The sequence below is a fragment of the Nicotiana tomentosiformis genome, chromosome 1 (genome assembly GCF_000390325.3).
Source record: "Nicotiana tomentosiformis chromosome 1, ASM39032v3, whole genome shotgun sequence".
NCBI classification, from domain to species: Eukaryota; Viridiplantae; Streptophyta; class Magnoliopsida; order Solanales; family Solanaceae; genus Nicotiana; species Nicotiana tomentosiformis.
In genome coordinates, this window is record NC_090812.1 from 112,233,971 (window position 1) to 112,250,001 (window position 16,031).

The 16,031-nt window shown below is 34.7% G+C and overlaps 1 protein-coding gene across 3 annotated transcripts; it reads right to left on the reverse strand.

Moving 5' to 3' along the window:
• Positions 1 to 2,565: 2,565 nt before the first annotated feature.
• Positions 2,566 to 8,009, reverse strand: LOC104099440 (wall-associated receptor kinase-like 14). Of its 3 annotated transcripts, none has more exons than XM_070189837.1 (7): positions 7,873 to 8,009; positions 6,263 to 7,613; positions 4,806 to 5,109; positions 4,552 to 4,696; positions 4,229 to 4,356; positions 3,972 to 4,071; positions 2,566 to 3,192 (listed from the first exon to the last, which is right to left on the reverse strand). In XM_070189837.1, the coding sequence occupies exons 3-7, from the start codon at positions 4,914 to 4,916 to the stop codon at positions 2,771 to 2,773; spliced, it is 906 nt and encodes a 301-aa protein (XP_070045938.1). In that variant the 5' UTR covers positions 4,917 to 5,109; positions 6,263 to 7,613; positions 7,873 to 8,009; the 3' UTR covers positions 2,566 to 2,770. The 3 variants fall into 3 exon arrangements, with proteins under 3 accessions (XP_070045938.1, XP_009604726.1, XP_070045944.1); XM_009606431.4 differs by having other exon boundaries at positions 6,263 to 6,340; positions 7,873 to 8,003; XM_070189843.1 differs by lacking the exon at positions 7,873 to 8,009 and having other exon boundaries at positions 6,971 to 7,866.
• Positions 8,010 to 16,031: the final 8,022 nt, after the last annotated feature.

A 16,031-nucleotide genomic window follows, 5' to 3' on the forward strand; every position in this document is an offset into this window, starting at 1 on the left:
CATTTTCGTCACAATTGTCCAAAAAACCACAAACGGGTTCTGGACTCGAGTGACTTTGGCTTCTGTCAACTCTTTATTTGCTACAGGACTTTGTCGTGCAATAGCGAGAGTGAATAAGTCAACTGAATCATCACTATTGAGTTCGAATCTTTGGTTATTTCAAGTTTGTTACATAAATCGTGTGGTTTATATTTTGCTTTGCTTTTGATCTTTCACAGGAAGATATGCCTTTAGAGTTTTGTTTCAATAAGTTCGCAAGCTGTTTCGTCTAATTATTTTTAAATGAGATTTTTATGTTGTGTTGTGACAAAGAACTTTTTAATCCCGTGTTAGAAAATTTTTACTTTTTAATACTGTCTAATATTAGAACTTTTGAAATCAATTAATAATAGAATTTCTTTTCTTGAATATGAAATTCTATTATCATACTAATTCTACTTGGATTAAACACCAGATAACAAAAGTGAAACTTATGTATTTGTATATACTATTGGGATGTTAAATTCAATTAATAATGAAATCTCTTTAAATGCATAATTGAATATGAAATTCCAATGTCGTCGTAATATGACAATTACACCGGATAAAAATGAGAGTCAGATCCTAATTGGACAATTACATCTGATAAAGAGTGAGACTTGGGTTTTTAACGCGACAGCAAAGTAAAAAAAAAAAAAAATTAGATAAATAAACAAACATAAATACATTTCCTTCTCTGTCCATTTGGCACAGTAACATAACTCACTCTTGCTAGTTTTAATTTTTGCAAGCAATATGACCAACTCATAAATGACTGAATGAGCATCTTTTTTCAAATGAAATGACTTTCATTGTCTATTTTAGGAAAATATTACGTAGGAGTAATAAAATTCAAGAGGAATTTTTGAAAGAATTTACTGAAAAATAAAAAAAGATAAGATATGGCATGAAATAGCAGGTAGAGTCCAAGTTTAGTAGTTGTGTAAATCTTGTACGACGCTCTCCGTTTTTTTTTTTTCTCTCCGTTTAGAGTCCTATAATTTATCTACTTTAGTTTTGGATGGTTTGGACGAAGGGAGAACACAAAAACATGAAGTGTTAATTGTATTTCATTCCAATCCAATTAGGACTTTAATCTCCCATCTAGGGAAGGCACTAAAACGTACTCCTACAGTCCTGCGCAAGATGTTAATTCCCAAGACAATTAATATTTTTATGAAGTTTAAATTTAAATTCAAAGCTCAAACAAATATGTTCCTAATAAGTAATATAAATGAAATTAGTGTCAAAGGAAATAAAAACCTAGATCTTTTGATCCTTTAATCGAGAAAAATAAAATAACAAACTTAAATAATTTAATATTTTAATCAAGCCAAACTTCTTTATAACAATCTCATTTGTTCCGAATTTTTTTGACTGTTATATCGAAGTGTTGTTATAGAGAATATATATATAGAGAGAGAGAGAGAGAGAAAAGAGAGAGAAAGAGAAATTTGGTTCATTAAAAACTTGGTTTACGTCTTATCGAAATACATAATGAGGGAATTGATAATTTTTAGGAATTGCCATGGATCCCTGCGTGCAATAAGATCTCCTTATTCTGAGACTTTTCGTTTTTAAAAAAGAAAAAAAAAAAAAAAAAAATCTACGATGATATTTAAACGTGGCTTTGGTTTAGTCTCTGCAATAACAATTTCTAAAAACTCGGGGAAAATATCGTATAGCCCTTTTATGGAGGTAAAAGCATCCCCATTCACAAAGAGTTCGGGTAATGATCACATATCAAAAGATGTGACGTAGACAGTCTATCCTGATACAAGCATTAGTGGCTGTTTTTTTCAAGGTAAGTTTATATAAATTTATCATCTTCTAGAATACGACACATTTAAATAATTTTTATTTGTCTGATTAGTAGCTATAAAATGAAATCGGTGTAATTTAAATTTTAGTTTTAGTTTTTAAAATATTCTGAACGATTCTTAATTGGATAAAACTTATGTAAGCTTTCTTGATAATATATATCTATACATTTCTATAGAGTATTTGCTTTAATGAAATCCATATTATGGATTAACACATTTTTTAACCAAAATATATGTTGTTTATAATAGTTTACTTTCTGATAGTATTTTAAGTTCGGTATTGGTTAATTGATTTCTTCATAATAGGTAAATTTACTAGTGATATTCAAAAAATGGAACACATGGGGTAGTGCTATAAGTTCAAAGATGAGGAAAATTTCACTTCTGGTCATACAAGTAAAGATTTGTATAACACAAAAGTCATTATCCTTTTTTTCACATGAAATTAATCTAATTAGAGTCTTAGATAACTAAAATATAAAAGTTGGTCAATAGTACATAATTTGACCGAAAATCTAATGCGACTCTCTAATCATTTAATAGGATATCTTTATCAACCAAATAGCGACATCCTCTAGTAATTTCACCTTGATCAACACCTATTTGCCCTTTGTTCCCTTTTATTGCATTTGTCCTGTAGTCACTTAAACGGAATAGTACCTAGCTACTTTTGGATGATATCGTTTTTGTTGATTGTCAATAAGTGTTAGTGATTCATGTGAAATTAGCAACCTAAATTAGTTGAAGGCATCTGATTAATAGAACTAGAGAAATAACCCTACAGTTGGAAACAGTTTTCATGCCGGTAGGCAGTAGGGAGTCTTGTGTCTGTGTTAAAGGTGCAAAATGCAAAGAATCCAGTTATAAACTACCCACTATCTTTACTCATCTCCCACATCCATTGAAAGTCAGCCAACATAAGATGCACATTAATTTCCATAGAAAGCTTCACCATGCTGCTGCACAACACGCAAGGCCTTGAGACGCTTAACAACTTGTTTCATTGCTGGCCTTTTCTCTTGTTTGTATTCTATACACTGCATTCCAAGTTTTGTAATTTTAGGTCCATCACGAGGATCAAAGCCTGGATCAGCCTCAAGACTTTGGTGGACAAGTGAACACCCGCGCCTGTACTCTCTTTTTGTAATCCGAGGATCAAAGTCACGAGGATCAAAGTCACGATCAGCCTCAAGACTTTGGTGGACAAGTGAACACCCGCGCTTGTACTCTCTCGCGGCCCACAAACCAACATGTGTGTTTCTAGCGTTTTTCCAATCAACAACTCTTTTGCTCATAAGACTTGGGAGAACAATCCCAAATGCGTAAACATCAGATTTGAGTGACCACTTAACTACAATACATTTTACATAAATGGCCAGTGCCCACAATAAGACAGAGAAGAAAAGGAATTACAAAATGGACTCTCACTGCTCAACAAAGCATTGCATTTGCTATTAGCAGCACTTCAAAGACTACTAGTATAGAGTCAATCCACTAAAAGGAAAAGACATGAAATAGAAACGGTTTCAAAAAATTGCATAGCAGACATCTAAAATAGGAAAACATAATATAGTATTAAATAATACTTTATTTTTAAAACCGAGAAATCCCACAGAGCCAGTAGGTCACCGTTCTAAATTCGGTGGTTAATGGACTCGTCCCTCTATCCTAGGCTCCACTTAAATACCACGCTTTTCCCTACGGCAAGTTTTGAACCCGTGAAGTGCGGCTAACCCATACATCAGGGATAGTTCCAGTTAAAATATTTCTATGTGAAACTCAAGAATATATTTGTTCATAATGTTAAGAAAGAAAAGAAACGAGTGTGAAAAATGGTTCATTCTAAACACAAAACTAATGTAAATCATTTGCCTCTTTTGCATTCTCTTTCCTTCCACACTCTTCATTTCAAACATAATGTCAACCTTTGTTACACCAAATATAGTCAACCCGAGAAGAACAACAGCTCCAAGAGGTTTATTGAGAAATGTGCCAAAAATTTCAAAAGAAGCAAAGTCATGGGACACCTCTAAGAGAAAATATTACCTTCAACATCATTTGACAATGTGCATAACGCTAATTTGCTAGTGCATATTTGATGGAAACAAAAGAAGAGACTCAGTTGCATACCGCATTCAGCGACCATTGGATCAATGTAGCCACACGTACCAACCCTGTACTCTTCCTCATTGATTTTAGTATCCAAACCCTCTCCAACTAACATACCAAACTAAAACAAAATTGGGGTGAAATTCTGGAGAGATGAAACACAAAATATATATTCAAGTCACTTACGAATTACTGAATACAGCATAACAAAACCTTGACAACCAATATTGATGCGAAGTACGCCAAGTAAACGGCAAAATTTAGTTACAATATCGTACCTGGTCAACCGCTATGTGAGCTAGATCAAAGTTGCGAAGCATGTATGACGAATTCCCATCATGCAGATAATTAAGCAAGCTAGCTAATGCAAGGGCAGTCTTAACCCTCTGCAGCCATTTGAAGTCATCTGGACAAGCAAAGCAAAATGTTATTGGATTGTTTGTATCAAAGGACTAGAAATGCCTACAGATTCTTTGCTCAAAGGACTCACTATGGCCTTGGTTTGAACCCAAATATAAGCTAGACAAAATGTACTTAACAGCAGAAAATATATAAGGTTGAATCTGCATAAAAGATGAGTAAATGTGAGAGAAGAAGGCACCTCGAATAATGAAGTTATGCAAGGTGTCCTGTGGATTTAGATCATAAACGATACCCAGAGTTCTCCCCTCGCGACAACATCCAATCACTTTCACTAAGTTGGGATTGCCCCTAAACCTTGGAGCTTGCAAAAATTTCAGTTCATCCTACCAGCACAAGCAATCTTTCAGAGTAAGCATAAACTAAGGGAACAATCTGTAAAGGCAAGGAAGCAAAAGCATGAGCGTGCATATACACATAGAGACAAACACCAACCTCTAATCTTGGCAATCTGTCATAGCTAACATCAAAATGTCGCATTTCACCAACCATAATCTTGACAGAGACATCCTTGGTAGTTTTATCTTGATCGGAACCACCGGACATTTTCCCACGGTAGAGCTTCCCAAACTGGGTGTCTCCGATAAGATTCTCTGGAGAAAAATCACGTGTAATCAAACTCAGGTCCTCCGCTGTGAGATCAAGAAGATTATTCTTCACTGGTCATCCTCCGAGCTGGGGCCAAGGAGTTGATTCTTAACGGGACATTCGTTTCGTATGCAAGGCAGGTTGAAGCATCCTGTAAAGAAGTGAGAAAGGTCGCACAGCATTATCATCAAGATTCATAGAACTCTGTTAGAAACAACGATACTATATCATCTTAACATGACTTTTGTAATCCTTTATCCTCTTCTGGAAACAGGTGCAGATGAATACCAAGAAAAAGCTAATTGCAACTCTTAGCCAAAGCAGCGTTCTGTCTCAGGGTTTCATCTATTCCAAAAAGATCCCATATCTGCCTCCATTCCCCTCCGAGAGGTGAGAGCAAATAATCAAAGATTTTTAAAGAGAAAATTCAATTCTAAGAAGTCATATCTTCAATCAACATTAAAGAAAAAAATTACAGCCTTCCCAGGAACAAAAAGGAAACTAAACCAAAACACTTAGAAAAGCAAATTTATCAGCGTAATTTTAAAAGTGAAAGGGTTAAAAAGATGTGGATTGTAATTTTAGCCCCTGCTATTTCTGGCTAAACACATTTAGAATTTATTTAACTGAAAAGTGCACTTTTGATATCCTTAGCTTGTGAATATTCATAAATCTACCACAAAGTTTAAAACGTTCAACCATTTAATTACCCATGTGTTATGTTAAGCTTTTACTGTTACTCCATATTTGAGGGTAATATAGTTCTAAAAGTAGTGCAAATATAACATGATAGAGGGACTAAAAATACATAGTAGTGTGGTGGGTCATAGATCACAAGGATAAATAATAGAACATTTTGAATTTGTATTTGAATGTGAATCCTTATTTCGAAATAACCCCACAGCGTTATCATCAAGATTCACAAAAACTCTTTTAGAAACAAAGATACTATATATCATCTGAACTATTAGTATAACTTTTGAAATCCTTTATTCGCTTTTGGTAACAGGTGGAGAGTGATACCAAGAAAGAGCTAATTGCAATCCTTAACCAAAGCAGCCCCACAGAAAACACACAATCAAATATAAAAGAAAATTTGAAATTCTTAAACACTAATTGCACTGCCTTTAATTTAGAAGGGAGAAAATAAACAAGGAACTAAAACCATTTAATTTAGGGGAAAAACAAAAAGAAGGAACTAAAACCAAAACCCTAGAAAAGCAAACATATCGGTATGACCTAAAAAGTAGATAAAATCTCAAATTTAAAGACATAAGTACTATATACAGATCGAAGATACACACCAACAGAGCTCCGGCGAGGCATGATTTGTCTTCCCAATGAGAAGCCGTGAAAGAATGGGGAATATCGGAGACAATGTTCTGCAGATTTTATGTACTCCTATTAAAATAGGGTTCCTTCCAAATAGATATGTGGTTACATTTTATTCAGGCAAATTTCTTGTCCTGTCCAGACTACAATGATGGAGCAAATATGTTATATGCCTATAAACATTTCTATCAAGAACTTACTTAGCAAAAGCTCAACTAACGACCTCCAATAACTTCAACCTTTCAAAAGAAAAATAATTTTCCTTTGTTTGAATTCAACTTCTAACAAAATTTATAACTCAATCATCCATGAGAGGCATTCGATTCTGTTAGTCGTCAAAGTCCTTAATTGCAAGAGAGGAAAGTTATATAAAATTCACCTAAGTGAAACAGACAGAAATGAACTCTTGAACGAATTCAATATAAAAAAGCAGTCGCCATGGTTACAAAAGTGATTTTGTTGACGACGCAGCTGATGATGTATAAACACTTGAGGATTTAGTACTGTTCTAAGTGTAAGTCATAGTCTGTTCCTGCTCACTCCCCACTGTTTTAGTTTCATAAGTATGTGAAAATGGAGGCGAAAACATATTCAATGGAGGGGGAGAATACGTCGCAACAGGCATTCTTGAGGGAAGAATAGGTAACTGAACTTCAGAATTAAGAACATGAATTGCTTGCCTAATCGATGGCCTGAGTTTGTTGTCCGGATGAGCACACCAGAGACCGACAACCATTAAACGTTTCATTTCTTTCTCATTAAATATCTTATTCAATCTTGGATCAGTTGCTTCAATTAGTTTTCCAATTCCATAGAGGTTCCAAACCCCTTCTACCAATCTCACTTGATCTTCTGCTGCTTTAATATCTATTGATCTTCTTCCACTTGCTATTTCCAATTTCCAATGCTACTATTCCAAAACAGTACACATCTGATTCATTACTAGCTTTTCCATTCATAACACATTCAGGTGCCATATACCCCACAGTCCCCGCCAGCATTGTTGTTTGAGATCCTTTTTCATGATCAACAAGTCTAGCCAAACCAAAATCGCCTAATTTAGCGTTGAAGTTTGAATCCAACATGACATTACTTGCTTTTACGTCCCTATGGACTACACATTGTTCCCACTCTTCGTGTAGATAGAGCAAACCCGAGGCCAATCCTTGAACAAATTTCCACCCGATTTCCCATACCAACAATGACTTCTCTTTGAAAAGATGTTTATCTAAGCTTCCATTAGGCATCAATTCATAAACAAGATGCAGCTGCCCTTTCTCGTAACAGGTGGAGAGTGATACCAAGAAAGAGCTAATTGCAATCCTTAACCAAAGCAGCCCCACGGAAACACACAATCAAATATAAAAGAAAAATTGAAATTCTTAAACACTAATTGCATTGCCTTTAATTTAGAAGGGAGAAAATAAACAAGGAACTAAAACCATTTAATTTAGGGGAAAAAACAAAAAGAAGGAACTAAAACCAAAACCCTAGAAAAGCAAACATATCGGCATGACCTAAAAAGTAGATAAAATCTCAAATTTAAAGACATAAGTACTATATACAGATCGAAGATACACACCAACAGAGCTCCGGCGAGGCATGATTTGTCTTCCCAATGAGAAGCCGTGAAAGAATGGGGAATATCGGAGACAACGTTCTGCAGATTTTATGTACTCCTATTAAAATAGGGTTCCTTCCAATGTACGAGTACTTATTTATTAAAATAAAATAGGGTCCGCGTTTGTTTTTTCTTTGGTCTGACACGGTTTCAATAACCGATTAATTTTAATACTCTCTCTCTCTCTTCTTCCTAACATTTATTAGTTCAGCAGTTCAGCTTGATTGTTTTATTTTTTTAAATCTAAACTTGAAGAATATTGGACCATGTTTGCATTTTAAATCTAAAACTACAATATATACAAATATCACGACCATATTCTTTGTTGACTTATACACATATTCTTTTTAACGTAATTTTAAATTTATGTCATTCTACTTTTTACTGCTTTGCCCTTCCTAATTAAAAAAATTATAACAGTCTGCAGGCTCGTAGAAACCACAATCCGTTTGTGTCATTGGAAGAAGATTTCTATATATGCAATATATACAAAAATCAGGTCCAGAATATTTATAGATTTATACAGATATTCTTTGAACTCAATTATGAATTTCTATCATTCTACTTTACACATCTTTGTTCGTTCTGAAATGATTTTTTTTTATTTTGCCGGTGCATCGTCTCGTTTTGGCAGCATAGTGTTATTTATTTTAACGCTTCCATTTTTTTCTGCTCACAGTTTGGGAGAGTTACAACTTGGTTTTGATATCAAACTACCATGGTGCACTTCAAAGATCAGGAAAATTCAAATTAATTGGTGCTTTCCCGCTAGTGAGGTTGTCCCTTGACTCTTCGCTTCACTTTTCAACGAAGTAGGCATTCAATGTTCTCAAAAATTTATTGAGCGAGGCTACCAACATGGGGGCTCTTGTTGAAATCATCGACTCATGATAAGACAATAATCCTCTCAATGAACTCATGAGTGAGTTTTTCTATAATCCTTCAGTTTCAATTTATGTGATTTTATTTTCTTTTTAATCTATTTTGAAAATTTATATTTTTAAAATTTAGACAAATTTAATTTAAATTTTTAATTTTACGCGTAATTGAATTTTTTTTATAACCACACGTGCTATGTTTAAAATGACAAATTTCTAAAATCTATCATTTTCTTTCTTAAATTCTATGTTTAGAGTCGCATAAATGAAAGGAAGGGAGTAATTGAAGACATCAAGTTTGCCCTTTGTTTAATTGCTACTCATACCAAATTTAATTGTTAATCCTAATATAATCATTTAAATGCGTCGTACACCAAATTTGACAGGATGTATTCAGTTTACCCTTTGTTTCCCTTTTTTGAAGTTGTCCTGTAGTCACTTATAAACGGAATAGTACCTACTTTTGAAAGTTATTCCTTTGTTGATTGTCAAAAGTTACTGATGCATGTGAAATTAGCACCCTAAATTAGTAGAAGACAACAGATTATGCGTCTAATCTCCCAATTATAGAGCATAACACAGAATCACTTTTCGATTATATATGGATATTGGTCTTTTCAGAAAGCATCATGGGTCTATGAGATGCAATTGATACATAAATATATATTTTTGCTTAGTTGTTTATAAAAGTGGGAAGTGCTAAACTAAAAAGTTAAATTATTTAAAAATAACTACCCTATTATGCACTTGTATCTGTGTTGTAAGCATGTGCCTCGTAATTCGATAAGTTCCTTCCTTTTCTTGTGGAGCGGACTGAACTCATCGGCAATATATTGAGATACATCTCCGGTTCGTGTCGGTCGACCCTCGGCAGTGTACACACCACTCTGGATCGGGTCGTCGACCTCGACATAATCGTGCGTTATATCGCTAGCAATCCGAATATTCACGAGATTATCCTTCCATTGATGCATGGCGTTTTATATGGTATTCCTTATCTATTTGATATTGGCATTTGATATTTTACGAGATGCTGAAATAGGATACGAGATTGAGAAATTTATATTGTTAAAAGAAATTTTGAAAGATTATATTAGTTACAGTTTTTACCTCACTGCTACTATTGTGCTTCATATTTGTTTATGATTTATCATACTGCTTTATTGGACCTCTAATAAGTGTCGATGTCGACCCCTCATCACAACTTCTTTAGGGTTAGGCTAGATACTTACTGGGTACGCGTTGATTTACGTACTCATTCTGCACTTCTGCACTAAATGTGCAGGATCTTATAGGTTCATTTGGTAGTCATCTTGGCGTGTAAGCGCAGCTGCTGAGGAGACTTTATGATGAGCTGCATTCCAGGCTACGTATCGTAGCCCGCAGAGTCTCCATCGTATTATTTGCTTTATTGTGTCTTATTTAAATTTCAAACATATGTTGTATTATTATTGCACTCCTTAGTAAATGCTCATACACTTGTGACACCGGAGTTTGGGGTATTCCATTAACATTGGCATTTGAATAAACTTGAAGACGCAAGGAAAGAGAAAATAGATGGGAAGAGGAAGCGAGAAGCTAAACAAAAGAATGGGGAAAAGGGACTAGTCAACGTGGAGTTATCAAAACTAAGCTAGATCTGTCATGGATATGGAAGTAAGATCTAGTGAGAAGAAGAGAGGAAAAGCAGAGAGTGAGATAGAGAATCGTAGAGAGGGAATTAGAAATTGTATTTCTTTCTTCTTGTTTATACTGTACAAAAATATGTCTGATATACACAAAAATAATAATATGTCCTAATACATCTAGAATAATGCATATTAAATAGCACAATGTACAAGTAACCTCAACTACACTTTATATATCTACACTCCCCCTCAAGTTGAGAATGAAAAATATTTTTCATTCCCAACTTGGACAACAGAAAGGCATGTTGTTGATGCCCAAGAGGCTTTGTCAAGATGTTTGTTGGTTGTTGTTGACTTGATATGTGAGAAGTTTCAATCAGCCCCTCTTGTATCTTCTCTCTTATGAAGTGACAGTCTATTTCGATGTGTTTTGTTCTCTCATGATACATAGGATTTGCTGCAATTTGTAATGCAGCTTTGTTATCGCATAACAGCTTCATTAGCAACTTCACATCCATTATTAACTCTTTTAGCAACCCATTGAGCCAAACCAACTCTGTCATTGTGTGTGCCATGATTCTATATTCTGCTTCAGCATAACTTATAGAGATAGTATTTTGTTTCTTAGCTTTCCAAGAGATCAATGAATTGCCTAACTTAATACAGTGGCCAGCCACAGATTTTCTTTACATGGGACAAGATGCCCAATCAGAGTCACAGTAAGCTTCAATATGTTGTGTCCTTTTGCTTGACATGAGGATTCCTGGACCTGGTTGTCTTTTTATGTACCTGACTATATGTAGATCTGCCCCATAATGAGATCTCTTTGGTGCATGCATGAACTGACTTAGGCATTGAACTGCATAGGAGATGTCTGGTCTGCTTATTGTGAGGTACAAAAGTTTTTTAATTAACCTTGGAAAACTCCCCATGTCTTCCAATTTTTCATCAGAGGTGTCAATATTTATACTTTTATCAAATTATGTACTTGTAAGCTTCTTTTTCTACTCCATAGGTGTATCTTTAGGCTTTGAGCCTGCTAGTCCCATATCTGAGATCATTTTCAGTGCATATTTCCTTTGTGACATCAGTATTCCCTCTTTAGACCTTGCAATTTCTATCCCTAGGAAGTATCTCAACTCTCCTATATCTTTTAACTTGAACTTCTGGTGTAATACATCCTTTGCATTCTGAATCTCCTCTAGATCTTTCCCTGTTACAAGTAAATCATCTACATCTACTAGCACACGCACAAACTTGTATTTGTCAGCCTTGGTAAACAGTGAATAATCATGTTTGCTTTGAGCAAAACCAGATTCTAAGAGAGCTTGAGTTAGTTTCAAATTCCATTGCCTAGATGCATGTTTTAAACCATATAAGGATTTCAGTAGCCTACATACTCTATGCTCCCCCTCGATACTAAAGCCTTGTGGCAGGGACACGTAGACCTTTTCCTCAAGATCACCACTGAGGAAGGCATTATGAACATCTATTTGAAAGACATGCCAGCCCTTAAGGGTTGCAGTAGCAACTACAGTCCTGACAATAGTTAGCTCGGCCACAGGGGAAAAGGTATCATGGAAATCCAGACCTTCTTGTTGTGTGTAGCCCTTAGCAACGAGTCTAGCTTTGAACCTTTCTACTAAACCATTTGCATTATATTTAATCTTGTACATCCATTTGCACCAAATGGGGACCTTACCAGAAGGCACATCCACTACTTCCCATGTGTGGTTTTTCTCTAGAGCCTCAATTTCCAATTGCATAGCTTTAACCCACCTAGCATCTTTACTAGCTTGAGAGAAAGATGAGGGTTCAGTTGTTGATACCCAATTTTTTTTTCTCATATTTTTCAAAAAAGAATATATATATATATATATATATATATATATATACCTTCAAAATAGCACATATGCATCATCATTTGATTTCCAAGCATACACAAGTATTTTTCATAATTTTTCATAAATTTTAAAAACTTTAAATCAATTTATTTCTGCATTATTATTATATAAATATCCAATAATTACCCTACAAATTATTTTTATGATGATTTAATCATCTAAACTTATCATTTATACCAATTTAGGTTTTAAATATTTTTAGTGCATTTATCATAATTACATTTGCTTTTTTTTAGGGCCAAATTGCATATTTTGCAATAATAGCCCATATGCATATATAATTACATTATTCGTGCAGAAAATAAATTTTTATATTTTATAATATTAAGTAATTATTTTTAATCATTTTCATACATAAATGATATTTTTATTATTTATTAATTATTTTATAAATTATTTATTTTTTAAATTGTGGGTATTTAAAATCTAGCCCTAAAATTCCCTATTTTCGGATTTAACCCAACACCCTTACACCAGCCCAATACTCTTGGCCCAAGACCCATTAGCCTAATCCTCATACCCATTTAAACACCCGACCCAGGACCTCTTTAAATCGTGACTGTTGATCTCTAAGATCAACGGTCCACGTTACACACTCCCCTTTAAACCAACTTAAACCCCTAAACCTAATCATTCTATACCACATCGCCGCCCTGGAATTCCCTCGTCTCTCATCTCTCATGAATCCTAGCCACCGTTTCTATCAACCCCCCCCCCCCAAATCAGGCCCCAAAACGGAATCCACCATAGATTCCCTTACCTTATTTACCTTTCCTCACCACTGGTCACTCGTCTATGATCTTACTTAGTTGCTTGCCTAACATGGCAAGAAAATCTTGCTAAAATCGAACCAAATCGGTTCACACCTCTAATTTCTGTGGCTATTCCGTCTATGTTCATCATTGATTCTTTGTGAGTAACGAATATTCTTCATATCTGTTGATGATTCTTACCTACCCCAAATTAGGGTTTTCAAACCCTTTCAATCGGACCAAAATAGGTCCGATTTTCTGATTTTTAATGTTATTCCGCTTCTATTCATCTTATTTTGTGCGATTTTTACTTTATTTTCCACTGATTTCACACTTTTCCTAAAACTAGGGTTTGAAACTTTCTCCTTTTCTTACTGATTCTGGTGAATCTTTCCTTTCTGTGTTCGATTACTTTCTTTCCTTATGTTTTCCCTGATTTTTACTTTAATATTTGTTTAAATATTCTGAATAATTTTTGTTTTGGTATTATTTTCTGAATAATTTTTGTTTCGATATTATTTGTGTGTCCTTTAAAGTCTGCCTTAATAAGTCTGAACGATTTGTGTTTCGGTATGTCTGTGTATTTACCTTAAATATTCTGAATAATCTCGGGTATTTCCCTGATTTTCTGAATCCCTTGATTTGTGCCCTAAATTACCTATAACTGATTCTGAAATATTTTCTTGCATATGACTGATTTGTTTCCATGTTTATGTGCTGATTTCTATCACTATATATACTCTTCCCACATTCCCCTTTTAAAGGACCTTCGACTACTTTTTGAACTCATTATAGACTTACTAGACCTAAGGTTATTCTGATTTTGCATTCTATACTCTAACTTTGGCCGGCTAGAAGCCAAGGCCAGTCAGCTCTGAAATCTTGCTATATACTGTGGACTTCCATACTTTGTGCATTTTTCTTGCTTAACTGGCGAGTCACCTAACTTCTGCACTTTCATTCTTACATGTCCCTGATTTGTATATATGATTACTACGCAATTTGTTATTCAATATACTTTGGAAGGTGTTTAAGTATAACTCTATCAAATCGGTATGTCTTAGTCCCTTTAACACTTAATTGCTCCTAATGTTACATGTGCTGAAGTTATTTGAACTTATTTAAGATCTATCGAGTTAGTGTATCAATACTTGAATGCCTATGAACATGTTTATCCCCTTACCCCGAATCCCTGCAGTGAATGCCTCACATATGTGACTCTTATTACTAGCTATAATCTGTCTCTTTGCTATTGTGTTAACATGATCACTCGATCCTACACCCCCCTCTAGTGTTTGTTTATAATTTGGAATAGCTGTCTCATCATGTTCGAATTGCTGCTTTATCCTTTGATACAAACTGGATCATCTTTGGTTAGATCATTATAACAAAATTACCTGCTACTTAACATGATTTTACTGAGTGTGTGTGTCTTGACTTATGACGGTAAACATGATGCCCTCCCCCCTTCTATGATGTTGTTCTTGTTTTCTTGATAATAACACTAGGTTATGTACTTAACATGATTCAGTATGCTTTCACTCATTCTACACCTATGACTTTGCCAAACTTGAAAACATGTTATTTGCCAACTTTTAGCATGTGATTGCTACTGTGCTGAATTTGAAACTTGTTTATCAGTTTCATTAAACCAGTTCTTTTTTTTAGTTCTATTTAAGTGTCTGCTTGTTGACTCAATTTGGTCATGTCTTTTTAAATCCTCAATTCCCGCCTTCTCAATTTTGGTCTTTCTTTCTCTCTCACCTAAGCTCTTTTAAATCCTATTCTTAGCCAATGTTGCCCAAGTTCTGTCCTTTGGCCTCCCTAGTGTGAGCACTGCTCAGGGTTCATTAGAGACCCTTGTGAACTCTGACACACTAGGATTTGGTCCCTAATCCCTCCTCTGAACTATTCTTGTTAACCACCATAGTGTGAGCACTACCCTGGGTTCTTGAAGCCCTTGGGAACTCTGACACACTAGGGCCTTGGTTCTATATGCTCAACTCTATCTTGTGCTCACTGGGTGAATCATTCCATTCCTGGCTGTTGTATGTCTATGAGTGTGTAACTTGGAGATTGTTGTGATTTGTGAGAATAAAGATCAGGCATGTCCAGGTGTATTTTGGGCCTGATGTAGGCTCCCTATAGTTATTCTCCTATGTAATCCATGCTATTCATTCTGGGTCTGTAATAATTATTGTAATAACTTTTGGGGTATTGGTGAAATTGGAAAAGGGATTTTTATCTTATATTTGCAATAAATGGGGTAGAAATCATGCATATATGTTCAATAATGTGTGTTTAGTTATCGTGTGTTAGAAATCATGCCTATAGGTATCTTATTATGTTCAGTCATTATATGTTAACAATCCTGCGTATGGTTTCAATACTTGGTTCAATTGTGTTTTATTTCTGCTTATTAGAAACATGCCTATAGGGAATTGTATGTTTCAATATGCGTTTACATGCTGCCCTATTCATAAATTGTAGAGATCACGTCTATAGGATCTAAAATCGGATTAAATTGTAGAAAGCAAGCCTATAGGTCTGAATCAGTTTAATTATCATCTTGCTCGTTTATTCAGGAGTTCTCGACACTGTGTCATTATTATCACAAGAAAATATGCCTATATGACTAAGTAAGTAATTATGAATATCCTTACGTGATTACCATTATTTATTATTGAGTAGAACACCTAGACATCATGCTTATAGGTTTAATCCCCTTATGCTTAAAATCAGTAGGCAAATTATGTAGGTTTCTGGAAATCGTATTTAGGAAATGGCTTTTGCGTGTAGCTGTCTGCTCATTAATTTGGTATCACATAGAGATCCTGCATATAGGATTCTGCAACCTTAACTCATTAAAATATGTCAATGTTAATCAGTTTGGCTTGCATTTGTTGTCTAAATGTGGAGGCTAACTTGAGCCCTTATTTGCTTATATGTGAAAGACCT

Bases quoted from the DNA above. Each gene is read 5' to 3' on its own strand.
- LOC104099440 (XM_070189837.1), bottom strand. From the start codon at position 4,916: ATGTCCGGTGGTTCCGATCAAGATAAAACTACCAAGGATGTCTCTGTC. The intron at 4,697-4,805 runs GTTGGTGTTTGT...TTGTGCTGGTAG, and splicing joins ACAGATTGCCAAGATTAGAG to GATGAACTGAAATTTTTGCA. The intron at 3,193-3,971 runs GTATGCAACTGA...AATGTATTGTAG, and splicing joins TCCAATGGTCGCTGAATGCG to TTAAGTGGTCACTCAAATCT.